The 20,202-nt window shown below is 41.6% G+C and overlaps 1 protein-coding gene across 1 annotated transcript in view; it reads right to left on the reverse strand.

Moving 5' to 3' along the window:
* Nucleotides 1–17,554: 17,554 nt before the first annotated feature.
* hsd11b2 (hydroxysteroid (11-beta) dehydrogenase 2) overlaps nucleotides 17,555–20,202 on the reverse strand; it is a 21,622-nt gene continuing 18,974 nt past the window's right edge. Inside the window, exon 5 of the mRNA XM_062421428.1 lies at nucleotides 17,555–19,876. Coding sequence (XP_062277412.1) covers nucleotides 19,452–19,876 — 425 coding nt within the window. The 3' untranslated portion in view covers nucleotides 17,555–19,451. The remainder of the gene's footprint in view (nucleotides 19,877–20,202) is intronic.

Consider the following 20,202-nt stretch of genomic DNA (forward strand, 5'->3'; position numbering starts at 1 on the left):
ACATTTCGCTCGCTGTCCCTCTTTCATGAGTCTCTCATGTGTTCCTCGTAAAACAGCTCCGCTTGCTCCAGGGAGTCGAAGACATGGGTCACACTGTTGAAGGTGACGTGCAGCCGGCAATCAAGACCAACATTTTGCCAGGAAAGAAAAAGTCGTCCTGGAGAAACGCCACACTGGTTAAAGCTCAAAAAAGAGTATGTAGACAGGGAGAACGCAGGTGGCGAAAAACCAAACTCCAGGTTCACTACAACATTTATAGAGAGAGTCTTCACATCTATAATCAAGAATTGAAGAATGCAAGGCAATCATATTTCTCAGAGATTATCAATAGAAACAGCAATAAAGCCTGCACCGTTTTTTCTGTAGTAGACAGAACTGCTGTCCACCAAGTCATGCAATGACTTTGCAGCCAGATAAAATATTAGGGATAAGACAAACAGTGTGTAGCTCCAGCTCAGGAATGATAACCTGTCCCCTTGTTAATCTAGCGCATTTTAGCCTCCTAGATTATACGATTCTAACAGAAATGGTTTCACAGTTAAAACCCACGACATGCTGCCTTGATATTCTGCCTACAAAAAGTTTTTAATTGCATAGCTCCGGATGTATTGCAGAAAATAAATACTTTTCTTCAAGCAGGCCAGTTTCCCCAGGCCTTGAAAACTGCAGTAATAAAACCTCTTTTAAAAAAATCTAATCTGGATGCTACAAAAATTAGTAACTACAGGCCAATATCAAACTTGCCATTTTTGGGGAAAATCATTGAAAGGGTTGTTTTCCAGCAAATTCATGCTTTTATGATGCAAAACAATCTTTTTAACACATTTCAGTCTGGACTCACTGGCACTGTGCTACAATGGTTCAAATCTTACCTACAAGATAGGGACTATTTTGTGTCAATTGATAACTATGAGTCTGAGCGAACTAAGATCACATGTGGGGTTCCTCAAGGGTCCATTCTCAGACCGCTTCTATTCAACATGTATATGTTACGCCTAGCTCAGATTATGCAACATTACAAAATGTTCTATCATACCTATGTAGATGACACACGACTCTATATTTCAGTGTCATCACACGACTACAGTCCCTTACTTTCATTGAGTAACTGTATTTGTCAAATCAATGAGTGGATGTACCAGAACTTTCTGCAGCTAAATGCAGAAAAGACAGAGGTGATTATTTTTGGCCCCAAAAGTGAAAGGTCAAAGATCAGTGCTCAGCTTGGCTCCATGTCATTGACAGCTACAAATCAAGCCAGACATCTTGGTGTAATTATTGACTCGGACCTGAACTTTAACAACCATCTAAAGTTTATTACCAAATCTGCCTACTACCACCTGAAAAATATAGCTAGAATTAAGGGTTTTCTGTCCGAACAAGACATGGAAAAACTTATTCATGCATTTATTTTCAGTAGGTTGGATTACTGTAATGGTGTTTTTACAGGTCTTAATAAAAGATCAATCAGATGTAGCTGATTCAGAGTCCTTACAAACACCAGGAAACTGGACCATATTACACCGCTCCTCAGATCACTACACTGGCTTCCTATGAGTCAATGGATAGATTTTAAAATCTTATTGCTGGTCTACAAAACACTGAACTGTCTTGGACCAAAATACATGCTAGATCTATTAGTTCCCAACGAAGCATCCAGGCCCCTCAGGTCATCTGGAACCAAACTGTTGAGTCAGACGAAGTGAGGCAGCATTCAGTTACTTTGCTCCTCATCTGTGGAACAAACTTCCTGTAGATCTGAGGTCTGCTAAAACTGTCAGCTATTTTAAATCAGGACTTTATTGTTTACTGCAGCATTCTCTTAAATTGAATACCTACTTGCTGGTTTTTATTGCTCCTATTTTGTTTTATTTTTTACTTTAGACCTTATCTGTTTTTATTCTAATGTTTACTTATTTATCTACTTGTGTTTTCTTTTTTCTTTTAACTTCTATCAATAGATCCTTTCTTTGCTCAACAATAAATAATCGTTGTATTTTTTATGTGTTTTTAGCTTTTGTAAAGCACTTTGAGTTGCCCAGTGTATGAATTGTGCTATACAAATAAACTTGCCTTGCCTTACAGAGGACACAGAGAGACTGAGGAATAAGAGAAGACTGTAAACCCAGCATACAGAGGTTCAGTGAATGCGGTGTTGAAGGTGTGGAGGTGGATCAGTGTGTCAGAGGAGACTCTGTAGAAGGACAGAGTGCCAGCAGGACAGTCCACATACACTGCTACTCTGTTAGAGACAGAGGGGGAGATGAATATTTCTGTCTTATTGTGACAGACAGAGAAACGACCAACAGAGCAGTTCAGACTCCAGGACTGATCATTCCTTCCAAACAAACAGTCATAACTGCGTCCTTTCCTTCTGATTCCTCTGTAACTCACTGATATATCAACGTCTCCTCTCCACTCGACCTCCCAGTAACAGCGACCAGTCAGAACATTTCTACACATCAGCTGAGGACAGGAGTCAAATCTGTCTGGATGATCAGGATATGACTGATGCTCCACATGTGTCACCTTCCTGTTGTTATCAGACAGTTTGAGTTTTCTGTTCATTGTGTTTGGATCCAGTTCCAGTTCACAGGCATCTGATGGAGAGATGAGACACAATACAGCTGAGGTTTGTCATCTGTTGATTAATTAACTACTTTACCGACAATCACTGAAATTTTACCATTCAAACTTAAACCATCTCCATGACAACTGAGACACTCCATCACTGAGGAAGACCGTGAAATGTGACTGAAAGCTTTGAAGATACAGAGTGCAGTGGACTTTTTGGAAATTCAGAGTTAAACTTGATTCCAGCTGCATCTGATGTTTGTAAATTCAACAGTTCAGTAATATTCATGTTTGGTGTAAAGTGAAGGTCTTTGCACATCAAGTCTGTTATTTTCATCTCCAACTGTCATCTGTTACAAACACATTTTTGTCCAAATTTTTGTCCAAATGCTCCAAACAGCTGAGTCAGAATGAATGAATGAACTTTATCTGCAGGAGAGACATGAGGGACATGTTGGAGCAGGTAGCGCCACCATATGGACATTTATAAAACATTTCTCTTTTAACTCCTGAACTGACGAACAGAAGGAAATTTCTGTTTCATGGATTCATTGGTTCAAGATAAATGTCAGTTTAGGCCACGCCCATTTCTAACAAAACACATTTTGAACTTTTTTCACTTCTTTTACATATTTCATCCAGTTTTTCTCAAAGTTCTCATGAATCAAACTGAAAACACACTCACACTTCCTCAGACCAGGTTTCAGTCTCTGCAGTCCACCATGGTCCATCCTGGAGGAAGAGACAAAGACACAATCAGCTTCATACACCTTCACTCATATCCACCATTAAACATGAACCAGAGTCCCTCAGTTAGTCAGAGTGTTTGTCCATCTGTCCATACCTGAGAGTGTCCACCTGTCTATCCATACCTGAGAGTGTCCACCTGTCTGTCCATACCTGAGAGTGTCCACCTGTCTGTCCATACCTGAGAGTGTCCACCTGTCTGTCCATACCTGAGAGTGTCTACCTGTCTGTCCATACCTGAGAGTGTCCAGTCTCCAGTGTGGATCCTTCAGTCCAGCAGACAGAAGCTTCTCTCCTGAGTCTCCTGGATGATTGTAGCTCAGGTCCAGCTCTCTCAGATGGGAGGGGTTGGAGCTCAGAGCTGAGGCCAGAGAAGCACAGCTTTCCTCTGTGATCAGACATCCTGACAGACTGAACACACACAACAGTTCATCTAATGAGCTTAAAAACATTCTCAACTCAATAAACAGGATTTTGTCCTTCAGGCCTTTATGTTCACACTCAGCGCCCCCTGCTGTATGTTGGTGTCATGCAGATACATTTTAGGTTAGAAGAAGGAGAGAAAGCACATGTTCCTGCTGGAGGCTGCAACTGCTGAAGCTCAGAGTTTAATCTGATGCCATTCTGTTTTTACTTTGGCAGAAGAAATGTCTTTAAAGTTAAATATTGTTTGACATTTAGATAGTTAGAAGATTGAAATTATATTCACTGTGACTTAATTGACAAATTTAACATCTTCCATCATATTTCTGATTTTCTTTCATTGAGTTTTTAATAATTCAATATGAAGGGAAAAAAATGTTATACTAGATTTTCATGAATTCATGCACATTGACACTTAATTGAAGAATAAATGACAGAAACATATATCCTGACTCACATGTTGGTGTGAAAGGAGCTTTATTTACTGTAAACTTGATATGAAAACACTTCAGTTCAGACAGTACACTAAATCTTTTTAGTATCAAGTAAATTAGAAACTAGGTGACGCTAAAATATTACTTTATATACACAGTAATGAAACTGACCTGAGAGTCTCCAGTCCACAGTGTGGACTCTCCAGTCCAGCAGAAAGCTGCTTCACTCCTGAATCCTGCAGGTTGTTGTTACTCAGGTCCAGATCTCTCAGAAAAGAGGACTGGGAGCTGAGAACTGAGGACAGAGCTGCACAGCTTCTCTCTGAGAGCTTACAGTCACTCAACCTGGAGAAGAATCAACAGAACAAAAGGATTGCAAACATTACTTTTCTTCATTGAGCAAAGATTAAACTACATCGGGGCTGCTGTGGCTCAGGAAGTAGGTGGTTCGATTCCCGGCTCCTCCAGTCCACATGTCGATGTGCTTGGGCACACATTGCTGTGCCAACGGTGTATGAATATGTGTAAATGGTTAACTTCCACCTGATGTGGAGGTTGGCACCCTGCATCAGTGTATGAATGTGTGAATGAGTTGTAGTGTAAAGTGCTTTGCGTGGTCGAAAAGACTAGAAAGGCGCTATATAAGTACAGTCCATTTACCATTTACATTAATCTGGATAGTTATGTGTGCACCTACAGAGCTTTGTTGGAGGCTTTGACCACTGGCAGCAGCCTCAGAAGAGCCTCCTCTGAAGCAGAGTATTTCTTCAGGTCAAACACGTCCAAATCTTTTTCTGATGACAGTAAGATGAAGACCAGAGCTGACCACTGAGCAGGAGACAGTTTACCTGTGGAGAGACTTCCTGATCTCAGGTACTGTTGGATCTCCTCCACTAGAGAACGATCATTCAGTTCATTCAGACAGTGGAACAGATTGATGCTTCTCTCTGCAGACACATTCTCACTGATCTTCTTCTTGATGTACTCGACTGCTTCCTGATTGGTCTGTGAGCTACTTCCTGTTTGTGTCAGCAGACCTCGTAGGAGAGTCTGATTGGTCTGCAGTGAAAGACCCAGGAGGAAGCGGAGGAACAAGTCCAGGTGTCCATTTGGACTCTTTAAGGCCTCGTCCACAGCACTCTGGTAGAAACCTGTTGGTTCAGGTTTATCTTTAAAGACTTTAGACCACCTGGATGTTGTTTGTTCTTCTTCCAGCAGATTGACTCCAGACTTGACGAATGTCAGATGGACATGAAGAGCAGCCAGAAACTCCTGAAGGCTCAGATGGACGAAGCAGAACACCTTGTCCTGGTATAGCCCGCTCTCCTCTTTAAAGACCTGTGTGAACACTCCTGAGTACACTGAGGCTGCTCTGATATCGATGCCACACTCTGTCAGGTCTGATTCATAGAAGATCAGGTTGCCTTTCTGCAGCTGCTCAAAAGCCAGTTTTCCCAGAGACTCAATCATCTTCCTGCTCTCTGGACTCCAGTGTGGATCTGTTTCAGCTCCTCCATCATACTTGATGTTCTTCAGTTTGGACTGAAGCACCAGGAAGTGGATGTACATCTCAGTCAGGGTCTTGGGCAGCTCTCCTCCCTCTCTGCTTTTCAACACATCCTCCAAAACTGTAGCGGTGATCCAGCAGAAGACTGGGATGTGGCACATGATGTGGAGGCTTCGTGATGTCTTGATGTGAGAGATGATGGTGCTGGCGTGCACCTCATATCTGAATCTCTTCCTGAAGTACTCCTCCTTCTGTGGGTCAGTGAACCCTCTGACCTCTGTCACCATGGCGACACACTCAGGAGGGATCTGATTGGCTGCTGCAGGTCGTGTGGTTATCCAGAGGCGAGCAGAGGGAAGCAGTTTCCCCCTGATGAGGTTTGTCAGCAGCACATCCACTGAGGTGGACTCTGTAACATCAGTCAGGATCTCATTGTTGTGGAAGTCCAGAGGAAGTCGACACTCATCCAGACCGTCAAAGATGAACACAACCTGGAACTCTTCAAACCTGCAGATTCCTGCTTCTTTGGTTTCAGTAAAGAAGTGATGAACAAGTTCCACCAAGCTGTACTTTTTCTCTTTCAGCACATTCAGCTCTCTGAAAGTGAATGGAAATGTGAAGTGTATGTCCTGGTTGGCTTTGTCTTCAGCCCAGTCCAGAGTGAACTTCTGTGTTAAGACTGTTTTCCCAATGCCAGCCACTCCCTTTGTCATCACTGTTCTGATTGGTTCATCTCTTCCAGGTGAGACTTCAAAGATGTCTTCTTGTCTGATTGTTGTTTCTGGTCTGTGTGGTTTCCTGGATGCTGTTTCAATCTGTCTGATCTCATGTTCATCATTGACCTCTGCAGTCCCTCCCTCTGTGATGTAGAGCGGTGTGTAGATCTGATTCAGAAGGGTTGGGTTTCCTGCTTTAGCAATTCCCTCAAACAGACACTGGAACTTCTTCTCCAGGTTAGACTTGAGTTTACGTCGACACTTTGCAGCAAGAGTTCCTGAATGAACAAACAACAAATTAAATCAGTGAGTGGATCCTACAGAAAGTCTAGAAATCTGAACATGTAAGTGTGTCTGTGTAGTTTTATTCAGCTCATCAGTGGAGGACAAACAGCCTCTGATCTGATGCAGATGTGTGCAGCATATTTACAGCAGTTTGAAATATAAACCTCTCCCATGTTGCCTCAATTTCCTCTCCATCATGTTAAATCTGTTAAAATCCTCTTACTGCTCTGCAGACGCTCAGCCAGCTCCTCCTGCTTCATTCTCCTCAGGAAGTGCAGTGTGATCTTCAGAAATGCCTCCCTGCTGCTCTTCCTCTGCTCTTCCTCCTCACCGTCCAACACCTCCTCATCCTCACTCTGACTCTCTAAGCATTCTGGGTCATCTTGACTCAGACCCCTCTGGACTCTCTTCAGCTCGTTCTTCACAAAAGTGACGATGTTCTCCTCCAGCAGCTGGAACAGAAAGATAAAGTGAACATTTCATTTAAACTGGTAGAACACAACATGTGATTCATGTGTCAGTCTGAAGGCCTGCTGGTCTAAACAGAGCAGCATGGACACTGTTAGGACCTGAATGCTACTTTAGTATTTCATCTGTGGTTGATGTAGTTAATAGTAAAAGGTGTGTTAGTACATGTACACACCATAAATATGGAGTCCAGCTGTGTTTGATGCTGTTGTGCAGACTGATCACTGGGAACCTCTGAGCTCTGCTGCTGAACTCTGTGGAGAAAACATCACGTTTAAGGACATTTAATGACTCAAATCTGCACTCAGCTTATTAAAGATGTTCTGTCATGATGAAAAAATGAACTCCTGTAAATGCTACTAATTTTTCGGTACCAGAAGCACAGAACCTGTATTGTTTGTTGTTTTAATCCAATACATTAATTGTTTTCTTAATTCTTAGGTCTATTTTTAATAGTGTTCTAATTTGTAATTGATGTTGACTACAGTGAAGCCAAAGACAATTTTCCACATTGTGGACAATAAAATAGAACTAGATAATTCCAGTGATAATTTGAGTGCCACGGGGCTGCTGCCGGGATGAGTACACGATTTATTTCCAGTGTTCAAAAGTCACCCTGATCATATTCTGGTTTCTTTTACAGTTGCAGTATTAAGTACATCTTACTAGTCAGTATCAAGTGTAACAGTAGATGTAAGCAGAGAGTAGCACACAGAGCACAAGGCAGTAGCTAACCCTAACCCTAACTCTAAGCACTACACTACAGCACTTAATGCTTCACACATACTGTGTTAGCACACAACACAGTGTGTACAAACACACACAGACACACACACACACACCTGCCTGCATTTGAGCAGTACGAGTGTCAATTTTAATCCATATATTTATATATATAAAAAGAGAGAGTGTCAATGTAATTCATATATATATATAGAGAGAGAGTATCAATACTAGCTCGGCCGCTAGCTCGGTTAACTGGGAAAGCAGTCAGACAGGAATTAGCCAATCATAAAAAAGTAGCTCAGTTTCTGCCCAGCAACAGGTTGCTAAGGGCAGCTAAGGCCCTACGGTTGCTACGGCAATGTGTGAGAATCTGCTTGGAAAAGTTCTCAAAATGCCCCAGAATTTGGCTTCTGACAAGGTCCCGAACAATTGCAAACTGTGAGAAAATCGTAACTCCTGCCCAAAAACCGAAAACACCGTGAGAGACACAGAAGCCGGCAGATTCTGACAGTGTTTATTTTATTCAGATATTCCTTAAAATGAGCGCGTAAGCTCAGTGCGAAGACAGAGTGAGATTCTTTTGAAAAAAAACAGACGATTACATTAGGGTCAATGGGGAGCGAGACCGGTATTGCCGCCGGTCTCGGCCCCCCCGTTTAAATGTTGTGCAGACCCCGCCTGTCAATGTCACATTTTATGAATCCAAACACCTATGTCTACATTTTGACAAAAAATTATTTGTCTCCTTTTCACGGTTTGGCCGTGAGCTCGAGTTAAAAATAAAAATTAAGATTATTTTTGACTGCTTCTCGCACTCAAGCTAACTGATGCTTCCACTCTAACTTTGAAGAAAAAGTGATTTCCACTCCTCGTTTGACTGCTCATAGTTTGAAAAGTTTACATGTTATGTAAAAACTGTTTGGTGATTTGGAGAGAGCACAAGTTTTCCTCCGTTTTAAAATTCGAATCACATTTCTATGTGCAGTTATGAGAGAGCTAGGTGACTCCGAAAAAAAGTCACATTTTGAAGGGACATTCAACATTTTGGCTTCCGGTCCTCTGAAATGAGGCCAACGCGGAAGTAACTTAAAACTGCATTCTATCAAAAGGCCACCAGGGGGCGACCGTTTTGGTGTCAAAAGGACTTCCGTCTCTATAAGAGTCAATGGTGGTTTTGTTGACACCTTGATCCCCAATGTTTCAGGGGCTGCTCTCTGAGCCTCCAGAGTGGTCCTGCCCATCTGTCCTGCCTTCTTTCTCCTCTTTGTTTTCTCCCTCCTGACCAGCCTGGAGGGACATTTGGGAGCTGTCCCTTGAGGGGCGACTGTCATGATTCCTGTTGAAGCTCTGTTTGTGTTGTCCTGTCTGTTTCTGTCCCTGCCTTCAGATTCAAACCCACCTGCTCACCTGCTGCCACTGTGTAATTCCCTCATCAGCTCCTCACTACATATTCTGCTCTCACTCATTTTCTTTCATTCTAGACACTAGATTGTGATGCTGTTCCTGTCTGTTCCTGTTCCTCTTGTTACCTGTTCCTGCTGGTTTCAACCTTATTTGAACTGCTTTCCCTTTATGGTCTGTAAGCCTGTCTGTTGGTTTCTGAGCATTAAAGCTGTTTCCATTGAACCTGTCTGTGGTGTTTGTGCCTGGTTCACCTGCTCCGCCCCACATAACACAGGAGGTTTATTCAGCCCAAACAACCAACCAACCATTATTAGATTCTTACCTTCCATCAGCAGGTTTTCCATCTTTAAACACAATAGGATGAGGCATAGACCAGTCACTCTTCATGGACACACAGCTGGGTTCAGGAGAGTCTGCTCTCTGCTGCTGCATCCTGATACAAACAAACAACAAATCAGTTTAAAAAGATGAATTTTGAGCAGACTGTCAGCAGCTGAAGTTTTAGAAGCAGAATGAAAATCAGTAAGAAGACAGTGGATGAGAAACGTTCTCCTGTTCATCAAAATGTCATCTGATGAAAGATGCTGTCTCATCTTAGTTGATTAGTTGACTAATCAGTGGTTGAGCTCTTTGTTAACTCACAAAGTTAGTAGTTCATTCTGAGTTATTGTGACTTATTATTCAGTAGTTGAGTGTCAGATGTGACAGTGAGTGTGAATAATGATGGTGGAGTGATGTGAGTGGAGAACAGTGATGGACAGTTAGAGATCCTCATCTCACCTCTGAGCTTTGGTCTGGCTGTCATGTTCCCCACACAGAGAGCTTTTAAAGGGAAGGACTCCCTCCTCTCTGTCCTCACACTGATCCATAGCAGAGAAACAGCTGCTGGGAGAGCTGCACTCACTCACTACAACAAGGTTTCATCACAGGACACATTCGTTCTCATTCGTCTCTCTAACATGTCACAAATACTGTAGAAAACAGTGAAGCAGCAGCTCTTCCCATCAGACACACTGAGCAGGTCCATCTGAGGACTCTGCAGCCTCTGGGACAGTTCACAACATGGACTGTAAAAGAGCTTTCAGTCAAACCAAGTCTGTCTCAGTGTTGGAAGATGGTTGTGTTTTGGATTAAAATACACCACAGTTAAGTTGATTCAACCTGTCTGACCAGTTCTGACATTCCCTTCATTTTTCACTGTTGATATGATCTCAGATGACAATCAAAGTGCTGTTGGTTTAACCTGAAAACAACTAACAGTAAAACAAGGAAATCATTCTCAAACTGCTCTACTTTAACTCATAAAGAAACAAATCATCAAGAATCTAAATCTTCTGTAAAACCTGAAGGATTAAATAAATCTAGTGAAACAGACAATCATCATCCAGAAACCATTTCCATTTCTACTGTCCAGTCAAACAGTGATTCAACACAATGTGATCAAACTGATGGTTCATCAGACATTTACAGATTTCTCTGGTAGGATTCTCACCTGCTGAAGTCACTTCAGGTCAACTTACAGACACTTTCCACCTTCATGTGTAGAGAAACATCAGGAGAGAAGAAGCTGCTCATTCTCCCTCGTCAGTCCTGCTGTCTGTGTGCATTTGATCTGAGGCCGCTGTCACATCCTCATAACTTCAGAGTCCACATCTAAACAACATCAGTGACGTCAAAACCAGTCTAACCTGTAGCAGAAACCCAGTCGGTGTCAGATATCACATGATGTAGTTCTACTATTAGTCCACTAGATGGAGCCAACTGAACATCTAATGAGCTAAAGATCAGCTCAGCATCATCAGCTGCTGTTAGTATCTCTGACCAACAACATCACTCAGCAGCTTGGATCAACTTGACTGTGATGCTTTTTATCCAAAACACAAACATCTGACATCTGAGTTCATTTTCATTTTTTAATTTCTACTAGATTCTTCCATCACACGTGTCTCTTGTTTCCGTCTCACAGTACTGCAGGTTCTCTTGACTCAGCATGAGTCCCAATCCAAACATTTAATCAACTAATTGATTGACAGAAATGAATCATCTCAATCATTTTTTAAGCAAAATTGCAAAATAACAGATTCTATCTTGTAAGATGTGCTGAAATGTCAGTGAACCGGAACCATGGATGGATCCAGCATACAGGAAACCTGTGAAACTAACCAAGGGGGCCCCTGAGCAGAAAGGGGCCCTGCATGATGGGATGATGCTCATTATTCTGGTCATGTGGGAAACCTTTCATTGGCACCATTTTAATAAGTGATTCATGCTTTAAGTTAAAGACTGTGTAAAGTGAATTCAGACATTTTCTTCTAAACACAGTAAATAGGTCATAAATGTATTTCTAAAAAAGGTGTAAAAAGCATTTCAACCATTTAGATTTGTGGAGCTAGGCTTAGCATAAACCCGCCCTGCTGCTGTAGAGGTATAAATACATTCAGCACACACTACTACTACTACAGTCTACAGTTAGCCAGTTAGCCCAGTTAGCCGCTGAGTTAGCATCCGAGCTAGCAGCAGAAAGCTCTCAGACCTAGCGTCCATGTTTCTGGTAGAGGTGACTTTGATTGACAGGTGACACTTGGTAGGGGGCGGGGCTTCAGCGGACTCGGCGGCCACTCCCACAGCGTTTGGGAGCAGAGAAATAGGCAGACTTTTACACAACTTTGAAGCCTGATTTCATATATTTGGCGATTTTTTTAATCATTCAAATTTGGCAGGGTGGTTAACAACACACTGTTCTGTGGTATGTTAAACTCAGAACACATATTTATTCTTACTTTACACGGACTTTAAACTCTCTGGTAGCAGCCTCTCACATGTGATTATTTACTAGTTTTCCAGACAACACGAGTCATCTGATGTTCACTTGGCTTCAGGGAATAATGATCAACATTTAATACACTGATCAATCAATTGATTATTAAAGACAATAATGACAGTCCTATGATGGTCCCTCAGCTTCATAAAAAAAACTTTACAACTAAAGAGCTGAATACAAGCTCAAACTACTCCGGGTCAAAGGTCACAATGATGATGATGAAGATGATAATGAGGAAAACGCTGTTCTGTTCCTGTTGTCAGGAAAGAGAAAAAACATTTCCTCCAACAGAGCGAGAAACAAATCATATTCATCAATAAACCATAAACCAATCACAGCTGTGGTTTTTGTTGGAGAAAAGTTTATTTTTGTAATAATTGACCAATAAGAAGAACATGTGCTGTGGTTTGTGTGCAGCAGGAACCGAAGAATCAGTCAATTTTATTCACAACAAAGCAGAACTGAATGAAGGATCCAACCAGACTGAACTGAAGACCAGAACTTAAATACCAACTGGACTAATGAAACAACAAGGAACAGGTGGCAGCGAGACATGAGGACAGGCTGGCAGCTGATTGGCTGATGAAGAAACAGGCAGCAGGACTAACGAGGACAATGGAGAGAAAAACAGAAGAGAGACACGAGAGCAAAACCAAGAACACAATCCTCATAATAAAGCAGAACAGAATTAAAGAATGATCTGTTATTTAATTTAAGACTTTTATTTTGGGTCGTCCAACATTGTCACCTCTTTACTATTTATATCATTTTTTCCTTTTTTTAAACAGTTTTTTATTTACTCCCTTCAGGAAATTGCAGTAATTAACAAAACTCTGCAGTATTTGGATGTTTCTGCTAAATGACAGAATCTTTTTTTAGAAAAAGATTTATTTATATAGTAACAGTTAGAGAGCAAACAGGAAACAGGGAGAGATAAGGGAATGACCTGCAGCAAAGGTTCCTGGCTGGATTCAGACCAGGATGCTGTAATTATGTGGCATGCGCTCTGACCACTCGACCGCTCCAATTACAGTATCTGTTGAAGGAAATGTGTTTTATAAGAACAGATAACGTGTTGCTCTGAGGACGATTCTGGGAAAAATCCTGATGATTTATTTAATCAGAGAATTTCATTTTATGGCACTTTTCCACAACACAGTTCCAGCACGACTCGGCTTGCCTCGGCTCGCCTTGGTACGGTACCAGGAACCTTTTCCACTACAAAAAAGTACCTACTCAACGTGACCGGGGTCGTCATAGCACAGCTCCGCAAAACTGCCGTGACTTTGTTTTATACGCAACACAAAACACATAAACAATGGAGGACATGGAGGCGATGGTGTACTTGCTGCTGTATGAGGCTTTCTGTCTCACACAAAGCAAGAGAAGAGAAACCAATCTCTGTAACGCTGTTGTTGGTATTTAAAAATGCCGGGTTTGATTCTTGTGTGGGACGGCTCATGACTCTTCCAGTGACTCTCTGACCAATCAGTGGCCGGCAGTCTGTTGACGTCACATTTAGTATCGGCTCGGCTCGCTTGGAACCTCGGCAGAGCAGATACTAAAAAAGTACCAGGTACCAGGTACTATCCCTGATGGAGCAGCGGGTACCAGGTACTATCCCTGATGGAGGAGCAGCAGGTACCAGGTACTATCCCTGATGGAGCAGCGGGTACCAGGTACTAACCCTAGTGGAAACGCAAAAAACCCGAGGCGAGTCGAGCCGAGTCGAGTCGTGCTGGAACTGTACAGTGAAAAAGCACCATTAGTCTCAGAAATGCAAGGATCTTATTGTGTAATATTGAGAAGATAAAACAACTCCCAGTGTCAGAAACATTGATTGATAGCTTGTTTATGAGGAGTGATTTATCATTAAATCTGACCTCCAGGTCTGAGCTACTACAACACCAAACCTGTTATTTCTGTCGTCTGTTACAGAACAAACCGCATTAAGGAATATATAACTTTGGGTGATTTTTTTTTTAAAAGATTTTCTCTGGCATAGATGCCTTTATTTGAAAGTAGAGAGACAGGAAATTACGGGAGAGAGAGGGGGGTGTGACATGCAGAAAGGTCCGCCGGCCGGGACTCGAACCGGGGTCCGCTGTGTACATGGCATGCGCTCTTAACCACTCGACCACCTGCGCGCCCAACTTTGGGTGGTTTTAATACAAAGTTATGATTGCCTCCTTGTAAGACTTCAGTTAACCCTCCTGTTGTCCTCGAGTCAAGGAGGGAGGGAGGAAAGAAGGAAGGAGGGAGGGAGGGATAAAGGAAAAGAGGAAGGGAGAAAGGAAGGAAAGAAGGACAGTGGAAAGAAGGAAGGGAGGAAGGAAGGAAGAAAGGGGGTGGAGGAAGGAAAAAAGGAAGGGAGGAAAGAGAGAGGAAGGAAAGAAAGAGAGAAGGAGGGAAGGAAGGAAGGAAGGAAGGAAGGAAGGAAGGAAGGAAGGAAGGAAGGAAGGAAAAAAGGAAAGGAGGAAAGAGAGCGGAAGGAAAGAAAGAGAGAAGGAGGGAAGGAGGAAGGACAGATGGAAGGAAGGAAGGAAGGAAGGAAGGAAGGAAGGAAGGAAGGAAGGAAGGAAGGAAGGAAGGAAGGAAAGGAGGAAAGGAGGAAAGACAAAAACAGACAGGGCCAATTTGAGCCGGACGGACGACACAAAAGTTAAATCATTTTCAAACTTCTATCGTTTGTTTAAATCTGTCTATAAATAATTAGTCCATGTTGGATTTGATTTTAGCCTCAGAGTGTGAAATCAACCCCAATCAGGCGTCCTTCATATTGACTTGAATCCTTACAAGAAATAATTTCACTATTGGAGTCAAATGTACAAAACATTATACAGTTACACAGTGTTTCAACAGAGGTTTGGTCTCTTTTTAAAGAGATTTTTATTTTCTGCACTTGATGTTGCTCCAGTGAAGGAGACTAAATGAAGCAAATGCAAAGTTTAAGAAATCACAATTCAACTGTATGCAGACTATGACAAATATATTAATTACCAGATATTAGACAGAGGAAGCAAATCCCAACCTTATGTGGATACTGTTGCTGAACATTCACATCAGTCCAAAATGATTATGGGAAGTAATAAATTAATGAAATGAAAAAATGAAATTAATTCTGGAAATATTGGACTAGTAATTGAGGATAATGTCTTTTTTGATAAATGGAAGGTTGCCAGTATTTTACAACCATTGCTTCTATTTTGGTTGCTTTCCTACTTGTGATTCAGGGAGATAATGGTCTTTTACAAAGAATGTTGTTCCTGATGAACGTGAGATAAGTCCTCTCTCAGTGGAAAGAACGTGACTATCTGCGTTACCCATCAATACAACAACTGACTTGGGTCTTATCCCTGTCATGTTTTAGAGAGATAGTGCCGCTGTTGTTGCTCACATGGTAAATTAATCTATTAACCAGGTTAAATTCCAATGTGAACTCACTGGGGTTGCTCCATTTTTTAAGAAAACTAGTAAAGCAGATGTTGGAAGTTACAGCCCAGAATCAATTTGACCAACCGTGTCTGAGGTTTTGAACATCTTGTGTTTGGCTGGTTGAGAAGAATCAGAGAAACTTTGTTGTCTGAGCTTCAGTCTGGATTCAGAGGAAGTTACTCTACTGAAGACTTTGTTAGATAAAACTCTACCAAAGGAAAATATGTTGGCATGATTTTGCTCGATTTGCAAAAAGCTTTTCACACAGTGAATCATACTGCTGTCAAAATAACAGTGTGTTTGTTTTAAACCTACAGCTGTAAAATGGTTCACTTCTTATCTTACAGGAAGAACTCAGGACCTTTTTTATTTATTATGTATATAAACGATATGCTGTGAAATACAAGCTCTTGTTGTATGCTGATGATTCTGCCTTACTGAGAATGATGTCAAACGGATTGAAAGGTAGAGGCTCATCAATAAGCAGCTTTCAATACATTTGGGTAAAACAGAGTCAATCTTGTTTGGAACTAAGAGCTGAACGTTGATTTAATAAAGGATTTAAATGAACTCAAGTACAGTATTTTCTTTGTTAGAGAACTTTGAACTCATGGTTCTCATGTTCATAAAATACATTCAACAGTAGCTCTGAAATATAGTTTCTGTCATATGCAGGAAGTCAGTACATATGACTTTCCACTGGAGGAGTTTAATTAATACGTTACTGCTGATGCTGCACCAATCCGCCTGAATAATAAGACCCTGAAATACTTGAAATCCTTCACTTGGGGCAGCAACTCACTCCCAACCCAGAGGGGAGCAGCAGAGCATCATGGCCTCAGATTTAGAGGTGCTGACCCTCATCCCTACTGCTTCACATTCAGCAGCAAACCGTCCCCGTGCCTGCAAAAAGTGGGTCCACAAACTGCCCCCCCACCCCTCCAAAGCAGAATCAGTGACAAGGGACAACCCTGGCAGAGAATGAGTCTGACTTACTGCTGAAAATGCAAACACAGCACTCACTCTGGTTATATCAGGACCAAATGGATCACAGAAACAGCTCCAGTACCCCAAATCCCCACAAGGTGTCAAAGGACCTGAGTCGCATAAACACAAACAACAGTCAGATTCATCAGTTCATCTCACAGTGAGCATCTCTACACCCGCCGGTGCTTCCAGCTATATCTATTCACCACTTCACCTCCCAGTAGCTCCATCTCCTCTCCTGCCGGGGAGATGACGATCCACATCCCTACAACTAGTTCATCCAGGCTGACACCCAACTCTAGTCTTTATAGAGGGCCTTGGTGGCTGAGTGGTTAAGGGTGCATGCCAGGTAAGGGCAGTGTCCCTGGTTCGATTACAGCAAGGGACCTTTGCTGCAGTGCATTCCCCTCTCTGTTTCCTCTCTGCTAAATAAATCTAACTAAAAACCAAACTACAGTCTTTATAGCTGCAGGTGGGGGCCCAAAGGGTCATGACTCCCCTCCCAACCCCCAACTCCTCCCTGTTATGAACCTTTGAAAGTGCAGAAGGATCAGATGATTAGTTTGATCCATAACTGTGGATGTGAGATTGCTGCTTTTGTCTTGTAGCTGTGTGTGTTGTTATCTTCTTCTGCCTTGGCTTATATCCAAATAAGGTAGAAGCTCAGAGTCGTGCGTGTGAGGATCATAGTGAAGTGTCAGGAAATCATTTATGACCTGAGGCCTGACTTTTGGGTTGCATGACCAGTGTAAGACGTGCTTATGCATACATTCTGCTCCATGCTCATTTCTGTTGGGTAAAATGAGGCTGATATATGACAGATGATTTCTTTGTTCCCTGTAGAAACTATAATAGTTTGTTCTTTGCTTGTTGAGATGTGCTGATGTCTGTGTGTTTGCTTTCTCCTTATTTTACAATAATAATCATTTAATCTTCAACCCAGCAGTGTTTGATGTATTATTATTTCATATTTGTGTTTTCAGACAAACCATCTACTGATCATATTCTGCAAGAAAGAACAAACAGCATCTGAAAAAGTCAACTTTATTTCTATCAAAGAATGAACCAAGTGAACATTTTACATCATATTGTTTTTGTTTCTTTTGATTTTTAATTTTTTTATACAAAATTCACAGTTTAAGTGATGATAAAAGAAAATATGCCATAAATAGTTTGATTCAAACACAAGAAGAAGAAGAAGAAGTGAAGTTGGAGGTGAATCCGAAGAGAGACAGACAGTGTTTCCACAGACCTCAGAAATACATCACACTCACTGAACATGTGCAAATATATTCCAAAAATATTCACCTTTTTAACATTGTTGTGTATTTATGAATCATATTCACATCACAATAAATATACTTGTTCTGTAAATATATGCTGTTCATTTGGAATATAGTTGCCAGGATGAGGTTTGAATTTTATTTCAGAGTTGTTGCTACACGCTTCATTTATTTCATATATTTAATCATAAAAGGTTTTTAAAAAATACTCAAATACACAAGATGAACATTCAAAGATCCTGAATATGACGATAAACTCAGTGTGTAGAAGAGAAGCCTGTGAGTGTTTCTGCAGCAAAGTGAGGTTTAGTGTTTATAACCTCAGTATCTGATGTCCTGAAAGCAGAAAATAAATGTGATGATAGATAAATTACTTTCATATAACTGAAACACGACGGCTCAAATTTGAAGTAATATATGAATGATAATAATCTGGTGTGTTAAATGGTTAATCTTCACCTGGAAACATTACCACCACTATAACTGGGGAAGATACCAGTTTGATTAATATTTATGATCCATGAAAATAATCTTTTCTTCAAACTTGTTTTTCATTCATGAATAAAACAAACTGAAATGTTGCAGAGTTACATAAAGACATCCTGTCCATCATATAATATTATCATTACAGACATGAAAAAGGTTTTAAGTTATAAAATATATTCATCGATGAGGTCACTTTCATTTCCTGTTTACTGTTCTACACTTTTGTGCTTTTATTTGGGCGGTTAGGTGTCACAACAGGAAGTAGGATGTTCATGATATGAATGTAAAAACAAATAATTAAAATAAAACATTTTGGTTTTTTGAGATTAAAAAACTAACAAGTTGAAGTAAATGCTTGCTTTTCTTTTGAAATTCACTGTACTTCCTGTTCCTGTTGCTCTGACATAGAAAACAAAGACTTAAAAAGTTCACAGAGCTTAAAAATGTACAAATCTTTAAATAAATTGTTTAGAACAAGTGAAATATGTGCGCTGGTGGACGGGGGCGCGACTCACTGCAGCAGCTCGTTTCACTGGGTTCGCTCCATTCAAAGCTCCTGACCTGCCACACGGGTGGAGTTGGCTTGAACAACAACATCATTGGTCCAAGTATCAAAATAAAGATTTAAAACCCATCTGCATGTTTACATCTAATCATTATTGTCCTGATCAGTAATTGATGAATCAAAGACAAACCACATCTTTACTTTCCACAGTCTGAAGTGATGATGAGCTGATCCTGACTAATCCCGTCTGTTTGTATATAAATCAAACTTGAACTTCCTGTCATCGAGCTGCTGCAGCGCTGCGTCGCTCTGCTGACCTTTGACCTTCCTGCTTCTCTTCTGTTGGTTTTTTTGGGTGTGTGATGAAGGCACATGTGTGACTCGGTGTGTGTACAGTACAGCTGATCTCGCTGAAAGAGGTGAAATGTTTGCTGATCGACCTGTGGCTTCGCTGCTACCTCAACCAAACCTGCCCCCCTGACCTGGGGAGGGGGGGGGGGGGCAAAACAGAAAGAAACAGAAACCAGTTTGGTGCATCTCCATGATCCCTTCAACAGTTCAAAACAGCACATATAAAAGGACAGATTACAACTCTATGAGTGCATTACAGATGTGGTCCTCTATCACTGCCGGATGACTCTTTAACTGTCTCACATGTGTGGCAGTTTTTGCTGGTCCTCCTTGGTGATGTTATTGTTGTTGTTGTTGTTGTTGTGGAGGCTGAGGTCGAAGCCCGACTGCTTCCTCAGAGCTCGCGGCATCAGCTTCTTCTTCACAAACAGTTTCTGGAGGAAGCGGTTGCTGATGCTGAAGGGGCAGTAGGTGTTGATGAAGTACATGAGGCCGACGCCGGGCCCCGCGAAGTAACGCGCCTGTGGCTGCGGAGACAGCAGCGCTTGGACGATGGTGTCAACGACGGGGCTGAGGTCGGGGTTGGCCTGGCGGGCGTAACTATGGAACAGCTCCTTGGTTTCAACCACATAGTCCTCGCCGTAATCCTCCAGCAGCGCTGGCGGAAGACTCTGCAGCAACTGCTTGTGCTGCTGCTCCCAGTAGCCATGGTTACTGGAATGACCTGTGGAGACAATGGCTCAGTGTTACCATGGCAACAACCACTGATAATTAATCGTGATTAATCATGACATCGTCCTGATTTAATCATGGCATAATTTTGATAAATCCTAATTAATCCTGAGTGAATCTTGAGTTCATCCTGACTAAATCCTGAGTTTGTAGCTTGGTTGAACTTTAACATCTTCTGCATTCGGTTGGAAACACATTCAACGTGTTTGTTTACTGAAAGTTACAGATATGCATTTTTGCGGTTTTCTCGCTGCAGTTCACTTCATCTCTCTACCTGCTGGCTCAGTCAATTATTCAGGTATCTTAAAATAAATAAGA

Source organism: Scomber scombrus, chromosome 1 (genome assembly GCF_963691925.1).
Source record: "Scomber scombrus chromosome 1, fScoSco1.1, whole genome shotgun sequence".
NCBI lineage: Eukaryota > Metazoa > Chordata > Actinopteri > Scombriformes > Scombridae > Scomber > Scomber scombrus.